Raw genomic sequence first — 12,284 nt, 5'->3', positions numbered from 1 at the left:
ACCTCGAAGCCTTAACATAGAACTACAGATGTATCGGTGGTAGGGGCCATAGCAAAGAGGCGTAAAACGGGTCCCTCCGCTTCCGAATGCAGCTGCTCAAAAGACGCAGTAATGTACCTTCCAACGTGCCTAACGACAGATTGGGTCAGCAGAGACAGATTAGAAATCTTCTTACTGCACTCGCCAAGCTTCTTTAGGTTGAGAAAGAGAACGGTCGAATCCATTGAGACAATGCAGAGCGTGTTGAACTTTGCAAACGCCTGGATAAGCCGTATACTGGACCTATTCTGCAACATGTGATTTGTTCCCAAGTCAGTAAGAAGCGAGGGGGTCAGTGGGCCGTCATACAATGGGCTATATTGTTGGGCATTTTTATCGAAGCTCAATATGGTCAGGTTGCCATTCCGACGACCGAAGAAAATGTACTCAGTACTGCCAATGGTGGTAGAGTAAATAGAATCTATTACTGGCTGGTGATCGTTGCGCCATATGATACGATGAGACATTGGAACGGGGGCCTGCTGTGCGTTCTGCTGCTGAGGCTCCTGGGGTCGGTAGTCTCTCCCCTGGCTCGAGGAAGTGTCCTGCCCGTTTTTCAAGGCGACCTCCACATAGTAGACTACGTTAACCATGGAAATGTAAAAACAATAGACCAACGAGTCGCTCGCAGCAGACAGGGCCAGCTGAGATGAGCTAGGAGTGTCAGGCAGTAGTAGCGGCTTCAAGTGCAGTGCAGTTATTATATTGCCATGCATAGATCGGTTATCAGCCAGATCAGTCTGTAGCTTGAGCTGGCCAGTTTGATCATGACAGAATTCTATATTTGTTGGCTCAAAATGCGTGTTAACGCTGAAACGCCTACAGATTACGATGCAGGACGTACAGCCCAAAAGTATCGTGTTGTTGTCGTGTGCGTCTATGCAAGTTATTGGTCTAGTTGTCAATCTCCCCACATCAACGAGAGAAGGGGTATATTGCACTGCTGCTGGCGACCGCGAGGACGTGGTCAAGCTCCAAAGAATCAGTTCCCCGGATTGGCTCACGCTGAGTATGCTATGGGGGTTAGATGGAGATTGTCTATATGTGAGTATGGCTATTATTGTTGAGGTGTGTCCTGGCATACTGGCCAAACATTGGGGCTGATTGTTAGAGGCTGTGTAATAGTACAAATTCGACTTATGAGCAAAGACAATTCCGTCGTCTGCAGGCTGCTCACCAGGTAATATGGCTGCTGCTGTGATGTTGACGCTCCCAGTGGGCTGGAACATAGTGGTCACAATGTTTGGTAGTGACATGACAAAAAATAAATGTCCGATGATAGAGGGGTCGCCGGGCTGTTCATCCACGATGCTGGAGAGAGCAGCGAAGATGCGGATGCAGACGTGACTAACTTCAACAATGCAATACTAAATCACCCACTGCGGTGCGTTGTTCCCGCAAGCAACCCCGTAGTGTCCAACGATATTATTCTCCTCAAGTCCCTTGCGGAGAGCAACGCAGGCCCGCCTTCGTTCAACTACGGCTTTGACGAGAATACGTGGTCTGCCTATAGCACCATGCACTTGTGTGCTGCTTGTTCTCTTCATAACTTCCGAACAGCATTTAATCAGTGGGCAAGCCGGCAGCGGATGCGTCCGCCAGATGTCGAGGGTTGCTTTCTTGCGCTCAACGAAACGGTAGGGAACATTTATGATCCGCATCGGGAACGAGGCTACAGATCCTATAAGCAGGGAGATAATAGGCGGGGAGACGGCCGAGACTTTCGGCGAGGAGATAATAAAGATTTCAGGCGAGGCGAGCGAGGTGACAGAGGATATTATAACAGTCACAATAATAACGACCCACGGCAGAATAGGATCAAAAAATAATGAATGGGGAAAATGCAGGCCAGAAGACCACCTCTATAGGCTCTACTCGGCTGAGCAAAGCTCCTTATGGCGACATACAACAAGCGATGGATGGAATCGTTGGAACAGTATCTTTTTTGAAAGGATGCCTAGAGAGACTGCTGCAGGAGATAGAGCAAATCAACTATGACATGCAGCTGACTACTGCTATATGCACGCGGTATGCAATAGATCCGAAGACAGCTCTATCGTGTTTGCAACAAAAGGCTTATACGCGCGAGCAGGCTTTGCTGAAGATTGCTGCGCATCTAAGACTGTATAGCTTTTTTCAGAGTGAAACTCGACAGCTCTTGGCAGACATCAGTGCGAACAAGGAACTCGCAGCCGTGCTACCGCACCAGTACGACCTTGAGGGTCCGGCTGTCAATCCTAAGTAAACTAGGCCTGCACATGGGCCTTTTTTCAAATTTCGTGTCTTTGTGTCCAATCGTGGATTAAAAGCAAGGCTGCTGCGGATGGACAACTACTCGCTTGGTGGCGCAGAGCACGGGTACACCCGCCGGACCCGGATAGAGCTGTGCTCACTCCGCCAAGATGCCTCGATTGACAGGCCAAGCTATAGATACGCTACATATTATGACATTGATCTGAGTCCCGAAGATTTCCAAACACTGGATAGCTTAAAGATCGCCTTGCAGGATAAAACCAAGGCAGGCTTTCTCAAATCACAGTTTTTTCGCGTCCGCATAAAGTATTCCCATGAAGATTTAAATACCTCGACAACACCGTTTCTATCGTCCAGCGAGGAGGTACGTTCTGCCTACCAAATAGCACAGAACTCAGGAACAGACTGGTCCCTCTTCGTCGTTCGGTACACGAAGGCCCAGTCAGCACAGCTACAGGCTAAGATTCCACAAGAAGAATACAAGCACCTCCAACGACTTTTGGGCTCCAAAAGGAAGTACGAGCGCCACATGAAGGTGCTGCACGACACATCTAACTATTCATTGATCAAGGTGTCGAACAAGGAGGGAATCATCCATACATCTGACTATATAGACACGCTTAAGTCTCCGGAGCTTTCATCCATTTCTAGCACAGCATCCCTACAGGCACACCACGGCCACAGTGGAGTCTTCGGTGGTGACGAGTTCCCGGTTCAAAGCACTGGGTCGTCACTGGGAATATCCGGATCCTACAACAACCCTCATCAATCCACCTTTAAAGGCAATTCCTATGCAGTCTGCGAGCCCCATGAACTATTTTCTTACGTAGATTCCTTAATAGCTAGTACAATGGACGGAAATGTTTCAAATTCGGTTCTGGTTCCTGCTCACTTACTCTGTGATGATGGTGACTATACTCACAACGCATTCCTCATGCACATCGACGGTCGCAGAGGGAGAGACAGTGGGATTGAGTACCCTCCTCAAGACCAGTATCAAATACTAGAGAAAATAAAGCAGGAGTCTCCCTTCAGCAAGTTGTTTTCCATTAGAAGCTTGGAAAAGTGGGCCAATGAAATACAGGCAAGGACGCATGCATCCTACGTTTTCCCGCCTGCTTACTTTCCAATCCCAGATGTCTATGAAACACGCGGGTTCAAGAATGTCGCCGTTGAGAACAGCATCCTCGACATAGCCATGCTGTACTCTATGTACTTGTCTCAGAGATATCCCACTCCCCGCGGTTACCACGCTGATGATTATCGGATAGATGGCCTTGGGATGTATTTAGACGCTGACGAAGATGGGGATGAACACGATCTAAACCCTGATCCCGAAGGGGACGAGGAAGACGAGGACGAGGACGAGGAGGATAATGGCAGCAAGCACCTCGACGGTAGCGATTATGCTCACAGCATTCCAATGTATGTTCCGCTCGCTTCACACTTAAATCTACCTAAGCCTAGCAACTTCATAAAATAAAGACATCAGTCCAGCTGTGGACAGCAAACCCCGATATCGTCAAAGCAAAGTTTTAAGGGCTAACTCTTCAAGCAGTGCCTCTCATCCAGATGTCTTAGGTCTTTTTTCTTTTCATGTCTACTAACTACCAACCCTTAGTATTAACTATACTAACTAACTGCAAATGTAAATAATTCTAACTCAATCCTAGGTTCCTTGGGTTCCCGATGAAAAATATCAATGTACTTTCCACTCGAACTTTCGCACGAAGAGCTTGACAAATTGGTGTTAGAAGATTGCGAGGAGAAAATTGCTCTATCCAGCCATCTAAACCAAAAGTCTTTTAGTACCTATTACAATATTTTGCGCATTGTCTCTGTATTCTTCCTAGTCCTGTTTCGAAGCCCTTATACCCCTAGTCTGGGGGGCTTTGCATACCTAAGCTTTGCTCTTTCAATCCTAGCAATAGTCGCCATCGTCGTCAGTGGCACCGTATATGTAATCCTCAACCGCCGGTTTCAGCGTGTGTATCGACGGTTACGATGTCCACTGGAGGAGAAGTTTGAAACATTCACTTGGTCGCTTATAAACACAGTGTCGCACTTAGTCATGTCGGTTACTCTTATGTTGTGTTGCATCATGATCTTTGTGATATTCCTGAACGGGGAGATCAACCTGGTCGACCCGCCCGATGAGTAGCCGGACAGGTCCATTACACTGAGTCCATTACACTGAGTTCATTACACTGTTGCAAAAAAAATTGACATGTCCGTACATGATCTCTCGGAGGCAGACCTCGTTGATGCCCTAGATTTTCTCATCGAATATGTCCGCTATGGTGAAGAAGGGCATGCCAGCACCTGGACCGATAAAGACCCTGTTACTCAGAGGCTAGCAGAGGTGCTTGCGTGCATACTCATCAAGGGCTCCAAGGAAGAGTATGTTTGGGCATCAATACGTGAGTACATTGAGCAAAAATTCCAGGATCCATTCAGAATCCTCCCGATACTTACTTCCAGTCCCGAGCTGCAGCAGGCCAACGAACAGGCCAAGATTCTTGCACTGACTCGACTACTATTGACAGAGGATCAATTCATAGGTCTATTTACTGGATTCTGTGAAAGTACAATGCCAGAGATGTATTCAGAATCGAGTGTCGTGGGCCATGCGAAGCGGAGAGGCAAGGTGATTAAATATTTAATGCGTATGCACGATTCCGGAGTGAGGTTTCAACTTGCTATGTTCCCCCCTGCAGATGTTGTCCCCGGGACACTAGCAGAGTATCAGCTGGCTGCTATAAATGGCAAGCGATTGTACAAGGAGCAAATCGGTCTTGATTCATCTCGGCAGAGTACTGCACCCTCTAGTATGTCTTCTTCTACAATCCACACCGCAGAACCTTCTCAGCAGGCTCCGCCCACCCCAAGCATTGCACAATCTTCAGCACTTGCTGTCTCAGTAGACCCTTCTGTTTTGAGATCACAACCAGATGAGAATCCGAAGGATCAGAAATCTGAGCCACAACCAGCAGCAGACTCCGTGAAGCCAGAGCTGCTTCCTGCTCCTGCCCCGGCGCCGAAGCCTTCAGGATACCTACCGGCACAAGCTCTTTCATTGGATACCATGGCTGATGATGCGGCTCTTCTGAAATCCTTGACCAAATCTTCCTCTATTCAGGTAATTGCAGGGGTCCCTGTCAACATCGCTTCTGTGCAGAATAAGGACGCCGCTGCCACCAGAGTAGCGCAGCCTCCATCTCTTAGAACAGCACCAGTGCCAACTGTGTCTCAGACTATGCAGCCGGAGGCACGAACCATAGAGTCCAAACCGTCCTCTACATCCCCAGCTTCAGATTTCGTCCCAATAGGGGACAACTCCTTAGCCTCAAGCCTACCAGTTTCTGTCAATGATCGAAAACCAGAAGCAGAAGAGGTGAAGACCATTTTTGCGAGGACTAATCTGTTGACAGATGCCAATAGGAGTCTGCTCGGCGATACGTGCCCCACGATAAAGGACGAGATAAAGAAGATAGCAAAGAGGGTCGCTGTGATCGAAACCGTGATCGATACAAAGACAATTGAGGCCGAAGGCCTTGTGATGGATGTCCTCTCAGATGTACCTGTAGAGAGGGCCGTGTTGTCTGAAAAGGGTGATTGCGAAATGGTTAGCTTTACCGGAAAGGCGCTTATCACAGATGGTGTTGTCAATTACTGGGTGCGCTTGGCTGCCTTAGTCACTGAAGGCGATGGCTTCAAAAAGGCGGAAAAAGGCAAGCATAAGGGGAGGCAGGACAAAGATCTAGGGGTCGTTCCATCTGCGCCAGCGTTTTCAAACAAGACATTCTCATTCAACGTTGAGCATTACACATTCGATAAGATAGCAGCAGGAACCAGCAGCTCCGTGACCCCACTTCTGCGTGTCGAGAACGCTCCCAACATTAACATCAACACCTACACATACTTACTTACTGACTATTCTAGACCATCGAATCTCTCAAGGATAATTAGCGGCCTCCAAGCTGATAAGTGCGCTGGCTGCGATTGCTCACTGGCTACTACATCCCAAGAAGAACAAGCCAGCCTCCTCTTTTGTCATTACACAGGAAAGATTTATTGCAAGCAGTGCTCTCTTATTATTAATAAGCACATAATACCCTCTAAAGTATTGAGCTCTAAAAGAGATACCGGAGAGTACACAGTAGGGGCAGCTTCATACAAGACACTAGAAAAGTATTGGAAGCAGCCCAACTTGGACACGGCGTATCTGCTTTCTATCCGAATGGATCTTGACGCGGCTTTCAGTAGCTGTCTCCAGAAGCGCACAAAGCTGTCTCAACGCTTCAGAAGTAGAGACAGCTGTGTGAGCCTAGCGCACATATTCTCAGCAGTTGAAGATCAAGCATACTACTACAAGCAGCATGTGCAATCCGATGGCACACAGAACTTCTACTGGTCAATGTCCGATATTGTATCTATATTGTCCAATAAGCAGATAGCACTTGTCGAGAAGCTTTGCGACGAGATACAGGCCCACTCTGCGGCTTGCGCGACCTGTCAGGCCATCTTCTGACGTGCCTAGTGTGGTTCCAAATTAGAGACTTCTAGTAAAACCGTTTCATCAGCGCAACTCTTGGGTTGTGCAAAAATTGAATGTTTTCTGGATTTCAGAGCGATTGGTCGCAGGCACTCACTCTAGAAGACTCTAAACAGATAGAGGAGTTGGTTGGCAAGCATGCTGACGAGAAGAACTCTACAGGGCAGACGGCCCTAATGCTGGTCGCTCAACAGCCTTCCTCAAAGCTTGCTTCTCTTCTGTTGCCACACAGTCTGCATATCTGCGACCCTAGAGGAAGGACTGCCCTGCATTATGCAGTGGAAGCAAAGAATACGAACTTTTTGGAGTTATTCCTCATTAGAACGTGGCTGAAGAGAGACGAGGATGGCATGTCTCCCATCGAGACGGCGATAATACATGGAAATGTTGAGCCACTTAAGTTCTTCTTACAGCACAGAATGCTATTGCAGGATGACTTGGAGGCGGCGCGGATATTAGCCTCTGAATACACTTCAAAGGAAGTCATAGAGTTATTAGCAACCTATGACCCTTCGTCACTGTCTTCCATATCTGCTTCACCTCACGGCGAGGACACAACACTTGCCAAATTCAGTTCATCAACCATGAAAGCACTTATAGCCCAAGTCAAAGGTGCTATGTCAGATGATAGCACTAATGTAGATGAACTAGTATGCGAACTACTTGAGAAGGCAGCAGGAACACCAGCCCTTGGAAAGGCGCTCACTTCATTCTATTCTAAGCGTATTAAAGGTCTGAAGACGTCACTCTCCAGTGAAAAGCAAAGAAACAAAAGACTGGCAGAGGATGTCGAGTCTGGTGTGTCGACGCTGAGTGCCTTCATGACCGAAATTCAGAGATTGACTCACGATGCAGAGGAAAGAGAGAGGAGCAAAGCAGAGGCAATAGACCTTTCAGTATTAGCTGCTCTAGACTTGTGTGAGGCCTCTATTCAGACTGACAGTGCAGCCGCAGAGCCGACTGTGAATAGAGCGGATGAAGGACTCAAGCGCACTAGCCTTCAATGTGCAGAATGTTTACGGAAGAAAATAACACTGGATAGGTGCGCTGAAGATCTAGAGACCGTAAAGGAAAAGCTACGTCTTACAACGGCTGAGATTGATGAACAGGCAGCAAAATTGCAGAAGATTACAGCAGAAAGGGACGAAGCATTAGATAAGTTTAATGACATGGTTGCTGAAAGCGCACGGACAAGGCTTGATAAGGAGGCTGGCACAGCAGAAGCAGAGAAAGCTATGGTTGGTGATTATGTAGAAAATTTAATTACAGAGTTACGAAATACAGTACTAACCTTGGAGAATGGAGGTAGTGAGAACCTGGATATTGCTGCCAAGGTTAAGGAAAGCACACTAAAAACTGCGGATGAGCTCATTCGCATGGTTAGCAATGTCTCAACCATTGAGAATATACACTGTGCGCAGTCGCTCACAGAAACCTTATTCTCTAACTTGACTGTTTTCCTCGTTGAGCTGCTCAAAGAGAAGCATATAGCAAAGACAGCAATTCTAGAGAAAGTGTACTTGGAAAATGCCATACAAGAGCTCCACTTGACCGCGCACCTAGACTCTAAGACTATTCTGTCTAAGGGAGGCAAAGGCTTTGATAGACCCGATCCAGACGCGGCTTCATTTCCTAGCCTTCCCAAAGAGTGCCAGGGTACCACAATGGCTTCCACTGCGGAACCTATAGTAGTCGTAAATGTAGAACCATGTGCCCTTGTCTCTAAAGCTGGCGACGAGGATATGGACATGCTAGATGACGCGGAAGCGCTCGGGAGATCTCTTTCCGCTAAAGACTTGGACGGCGTAGACTCCCCTAGCAAGTACACTGCTAGTTTCATCAAGAATGCTATTCGTGAGGCATCTAGCATATCATCCTTCACCTCGGACAAACTGGCCGAGTTGCCACAGAGACCTGATGATGCTGAACACCGTGCACCAAGTGATGTTTCATCCACAACGTTGAGCTCTATCAGCTTTGTCAGCCACGGCAGTGACAACAGTACCACTAGTGCTCCCGGGGGAACCAGGCATGTACTAACCTATGGGAGTAGGCGATCCAACACAGAGGCGATCATCAGCCAAATGATCAAATTGAGCGCAGAAAGGCCGGTGATTTCTGGCAAGCAACTGCCACTATCAGTTCACAGCTCAACTCACGTAGAGCTGGCACCCTCGCAGCCTACAGAATCGAAGGCCAAGTACGCCAATACAGCGCTTTCAGAAGACTCAAGGGCATTCTTCGGGAAGCGGAATGCTGAGCTAAATAAGAGTACTAGCTATTTGCTAAAGTCATCCTACCAACCCCCCGTTATTGCCGATGGACGCTCGCCACTAAAGAGCATCGTTGCAGATATTTCCAACTGCTGGATACGCAACTCCTCGCCTTTGAACAAGTACAACGCAGATATGGTGAAGAAATCGAACCCCTATGAGTTTTATGGAACTGTGCTAAGCAAATCTAGAAGCACATCAACACCATTGGCCAGGAGTCATGGGCCAGACATCACAGACTAAGTGCTTACGTTGTAATAAATTCTCTTACTTTAGCTATCAATGGCTGACGTGGCTGACGCTCTTACCCATTGGTACTGAATATAAAAGAAAAGGTAAAGGCAAAACAGGTAAATTTTGTTCTGTCAATGCTACCTGCCCAGAGTTTGGCTCCAAAAGACCCTGCAGCCGCCAGCCAAACACCGAAATCTCCCCTGGTGGCAGGGAGCAGCATTTTAAGTAGTCGAATGAGCCCGAGTTTATTGAAGGATAGTGCTCTGATCAATGCGGTTCGTAATAACGATGAGGCCCAAGTTCGAGAGCTAGAGCGAACGGAATCAGGCTTGAAGAATGCACAGGATGAAACTGCTCTTATGGTTGCCGCAGCGAATAATCGCCCCATATTTTGCAAGATACTTGTCTCCGCAGAAAAATCCATCTCAAATTACAGAGGCCAGGACGCATATATGATTGCTGCACAGCATGGAAGCGTGGATGCTCTCAACGCTCTTAGGCAGCACTTCGTTTTGCGAACAGACATATATAACATGAATGCGCTAGACTATGCGGTAATTTCTAAAAGCAGCGCTGCTGTGAACCTCATACTATCTTCGCAGATTATCCGGCAGAGCGATATTAGCCATGCAATCCTCTTGGCCAACAGACGCGGGCTTACGACTCTTGAGAATGTGCTCAAGAGCAAGATTCCCGCTACCAAGGACTTCCCCTGCAAGCGATGTGAGCAGTATCTTAACTTGTTTGCATGTAAAATGACTGTTACAGATCAAGGAGTTCAGGCCCAAACGACGTCTACTAATAGTAATGGTTACGATCCTTCTACTAACTCAGTGGAACCTTTTAAACTTTCTGAGATAGTAGCTAAAAAGGACGCAGAAATAAAGATCTTGAAGTCTTTGTATTATCGTCCTAGTGTAACTCAGAAATTCGATGAAGTTATCATGGAGAAAAATGCAGAGATAGATCGTCTCAAGCGAAAGCTAGAGGAGGTGACGTCCCACCAGCTCATGGACTCCTACTTTAGTGAAGAAGTAGAGAGATATAAACGAGAATGCTGTGCGCTGCACACCCAAAACGACGAGCTAAAGAAGAAGCTCGACATTAACAGCAAAGATTTTCGATCGTCGAGGATACAGGAAGCTGCAGCAGCAACACAGAGCGGTCACGTGTCTCCAGAGTATGCATTGCTCCAGGGTTCTGGAAGGCATACACCCACTGCAGACATTTGTTCACTGGATGTTCACCGTAGCTCTGTTGGGTCTGGCAGCGCTACCAAGCAGCAGCTGCGCGAATCCATACCCTCTCAACCTGCGGTCGTGACTGGTATGGCAACAAATGTCCCTACCGTCTCCAGATCGGTCCAGGTGGATGTTCAGTGGGTGCAGAACTATGAGCTAGAAATTTCTGCACTAAAGGCGCGGCTAAACACGGCTGAAGAGGCCATTAAGCGCTATCGAGCAAATTATGACTCGCTCTATAAACTTAGTGCCGCCAGACAGAATGCGGCCAGGGTTTTAAAGACCGAAAACGAGGCTCTGCAACGTAAGATCACTCAGTTAAAGGACACCATCTTGCACATCACTACTGTGAGCAATCGTCAGAGTATTGATCTTAGCAATTTAAGTTATAAAGCAGAGGAAGACGGTTTCAACCAGGATAGTATTCGGCTGACGGACCGTAGCATTACATCTCCACAGGTCCCGCGGTGTCTTTCGCCCACGCTAGCGTATTCCGGCATGCATCCATTGGACAACTCCATGGACGATCCTGTCCTAGAATCGCGACTATCTGGTATGGCTAATAGCACCATTCTGACTGGCTCTATGATTGAAACTGGAGGCAGGAGCACTGCACGCTTATCGCAGACTTTATACAATCTCCCCAACACGCAATCGATACAGGCCATAGCAGGGGCGTCCATTAAAAGCCTGGCGGGACAGTCGTCTGGGATTGACCATCTGCGAACCAGCATTACTGGATTGGGCTCCCTCAGTAAGAACAATACTCCAGTTCGGGATATGTCTTCTCGTACTAGTAGATCCATTACGCCATATGATAGCAGGAGATCTGTTCATATACTGCAGCCGGTAGCCACTAGATCAACTAGCTCTATTGATGCCCTGCAGCAGTTGGTTGCTGACCAGAGAGTAGGAAATGCAACAATATCACAGATAGCTACCAGGAACGCTAACGGCACTTCAGTATCAACTCCCCGCATGAGCACAGATAAGTGGTCTGGTGCTATTTTAAGTCAGGACCTGGAGCGCAGAACACTTCCTACCTCGCCGCCCCGCTCACTTCAATATGCAAACGCTCCTGTGATCCCACCAAACATTGACGAGCTCACACCACTCATGATAGCTGTCGTGGAGTGTAATTTTAGCAAGTTTAACGAGTCGATATCATATGCAAAACAACGAACATCCGCTGGGAAGACTGCACTCATGTATGCTGTTGAATACAATAGACACACATTTGTGCAAGATTTGATACCCTTTGAGGCAGGGCTGAAGGATGTTAATGGTCACACAGCTTTATACCACGCAATAATGATGGGACGGTACAGGATTGCAGAGCTCTTACGGGACTCCGAAGGCGTTCAAGTTCCCCATCGCAGTAGAATTGGCAACCGCCGCACAGAGCTTATGCAGGCCGTCATAGATAACGATATCATTTCAGTGTGGTGCCTCGCCTCGATGCAGGCATCACTTCAAGACGAGAATGGCACCACAGCCTTGATGCTCGCTGTGAAATTCATGAACATACCAGCTATAGAGATCCTTTATCCCATGGAATATAAGCTAATAGATAAAGAAAACCGCACCGCACGTGACTACATAATGCTCATATCACCCACCGCTACTGATGCACAGCGAGAAGCCGTCCAGGCCACCCTCAATCGTAATAAATTATAGTAATTCGATTTA

At 47.6% G+C, this 12,284-nt stretch overlaps 8 protein-coding genes across 8 annotated transcripts; 7 read left to right on the top strand and 1 right to left on the bottom strand.

The window, feature by feature from the left end:
* Positions 1 to 11: 11 nt before the first annotated feature.
* Positions 12 to 1,295, bottom strand: GL50803_0015343 (uncharacterized protein; the record flags this gene model as incomplete). Its single annotated transcript, XM_001709286.1, has 1 exon — positions 12 to 1,295. The coding sequence occupies one exon, from the start codon at positions 1,293 to 1,295 to the stop codon at positions 12 to 14; it is 1,284 nt and encodes a 427-aa protein (XP_001709338.1).
* Positions 1,296 to 1,307: 12 nt separating this feature from the next.
* On the top strand, positions 1,308 to 1,868 carry GL50803_0011114 (uncharacterized protein; the record flags this gene model as incomplete). Its single annotated transcript, XM_001709288.1, has 1 exon — positions 1,308 to 1,868. The coding sequence occupies one exon, from the start codon at positions 1,308 to 1,310 to the stop codon at positions 1,866 to 1,868; it is 561 nt and encodes a 186-aa protein (XP_001709340.1).
* GL50803_0011113 (uncharacterized protein) lies at positions 1,868 to 2,284 on the top strand (the record flags this gene model as incomplete). The annotated part of the gene is made up of 1 exon (XM_038045644.1): positions 1,868 to 2,284. The coding sequence occupies one exon, from the start codon at positions 1,868 to 1,870 to the stop codon at positions 2,282 to 2,284; it is 417 nt and encodes a 138-aa protein (XP_037902208.1).
* Positions 2,285 to 2,362: 78 nt separating this feature from the next.
* GL50803_0015342 (uncharacterized protein) lies at positions 2,363 to 3,775 on the top strand (the record flags this gene model as incomplete). The annotated part of the gene is made up of 1 exon (XM_001709290.1): positions 2,363 to 3,775. One exon carries the CDS (start codon positions 2,363 to 2,365, stop codon positions 3,773 to 3,775), a length of 1,413 nt encoding a protein of 470 aa, XP_001709342.1.
* Positions 3,776 to 3,994: 219 nt separating this feature from the next.
* GL50803_0011110 (uncharacterized protein) lies at positions 3,995 to 4,453 on the top strand (the record flags this gene model as incomplete). Its single annotated transcript, XM_001709291.1, has 1 exon — positions 3,995 to 4,453. The coding sequence occupies one exon, from the start codon at positions 3,995 to 3,997 to the stop codon at positions 4,451 to 4,453; it is 459 nt and encodes a 152-aa protein (XP_001709343.1).
* Positions 4,454 to 4,519: 66 nt separating this feature from the next.
* On the top strand, positions 4,520 to 6,823 carry GL50803_0017119 (putative zinc-RING and/or ribbon domain-containing protein; the record flags this gene model as incomplete). The annotated part of the gene is made up of 1 exon (XM_001709292.1): positions 4,520 to 6,823. One exon carries the CDS (start codon positions 4,520 to 4,522, stop codon positions 6,821 to 6,823), a length of 2,304 nt encoding a protein of 767 aa, XP_001709344.1.
* An 80-nt stretch (positions 6,824 to 6,903) lies between these two features.
* GL50803_0011107 (Ankyrin repeat protein 1) lies at positions 6,904 to 9,363 on the top strand (the record flags this gene model as incomplete). The annotated part of the gene is made up of 1 exon (XM_001709293.1): positions 6,904 to 9,363. The coding sequence occupies one exon, from the start codon at positions 6,904 to 6,906 to the stop codon at positions 9,361 to 9,363; it is 2,460 nt and encodes an 819-aa protein (XP_001709345.1).
* Positions 9,364 to 9,488: 125 nt separating this feature from the next.
* GL50803_0015340 (Ankyrin repeat protein 1) lies at positions 9,489 to 12,272 on the top strand (the record flags this gene model as incomplete). The annotated part of the gene is made up of 1 exon (XM_001709294.1): positions 9,489 to 12,272. One exon carries the CDS (start codon positions 9,489 to 9,491, stop codon positions 12,270 to 12,272), a length of 2,784 nt encoding a protein of 927 aa, XP_001709346.1.
* Positions 12,273 to 12,284: the final 12 nt, after the last annotated feature.

Source organism: Giardia intestinalis, chromosome 5 (assembly GCF_000002435.2).
Source record: "Giardia intestinalis strain WB C6 chromosome 5, whole genome shotgun sequence".
Classification (NCBI taxonomy): domain Eukaryota; phylum Fornicata; order Diplomonadida; family Hexamitidae; genus Giardia; species Giardia duodenalis.
The sequence above is the reverse complement of the archived record's forward strand: the minus strand, read 5'-3'. Positions and strand labels throughout refer to the sequence as shown.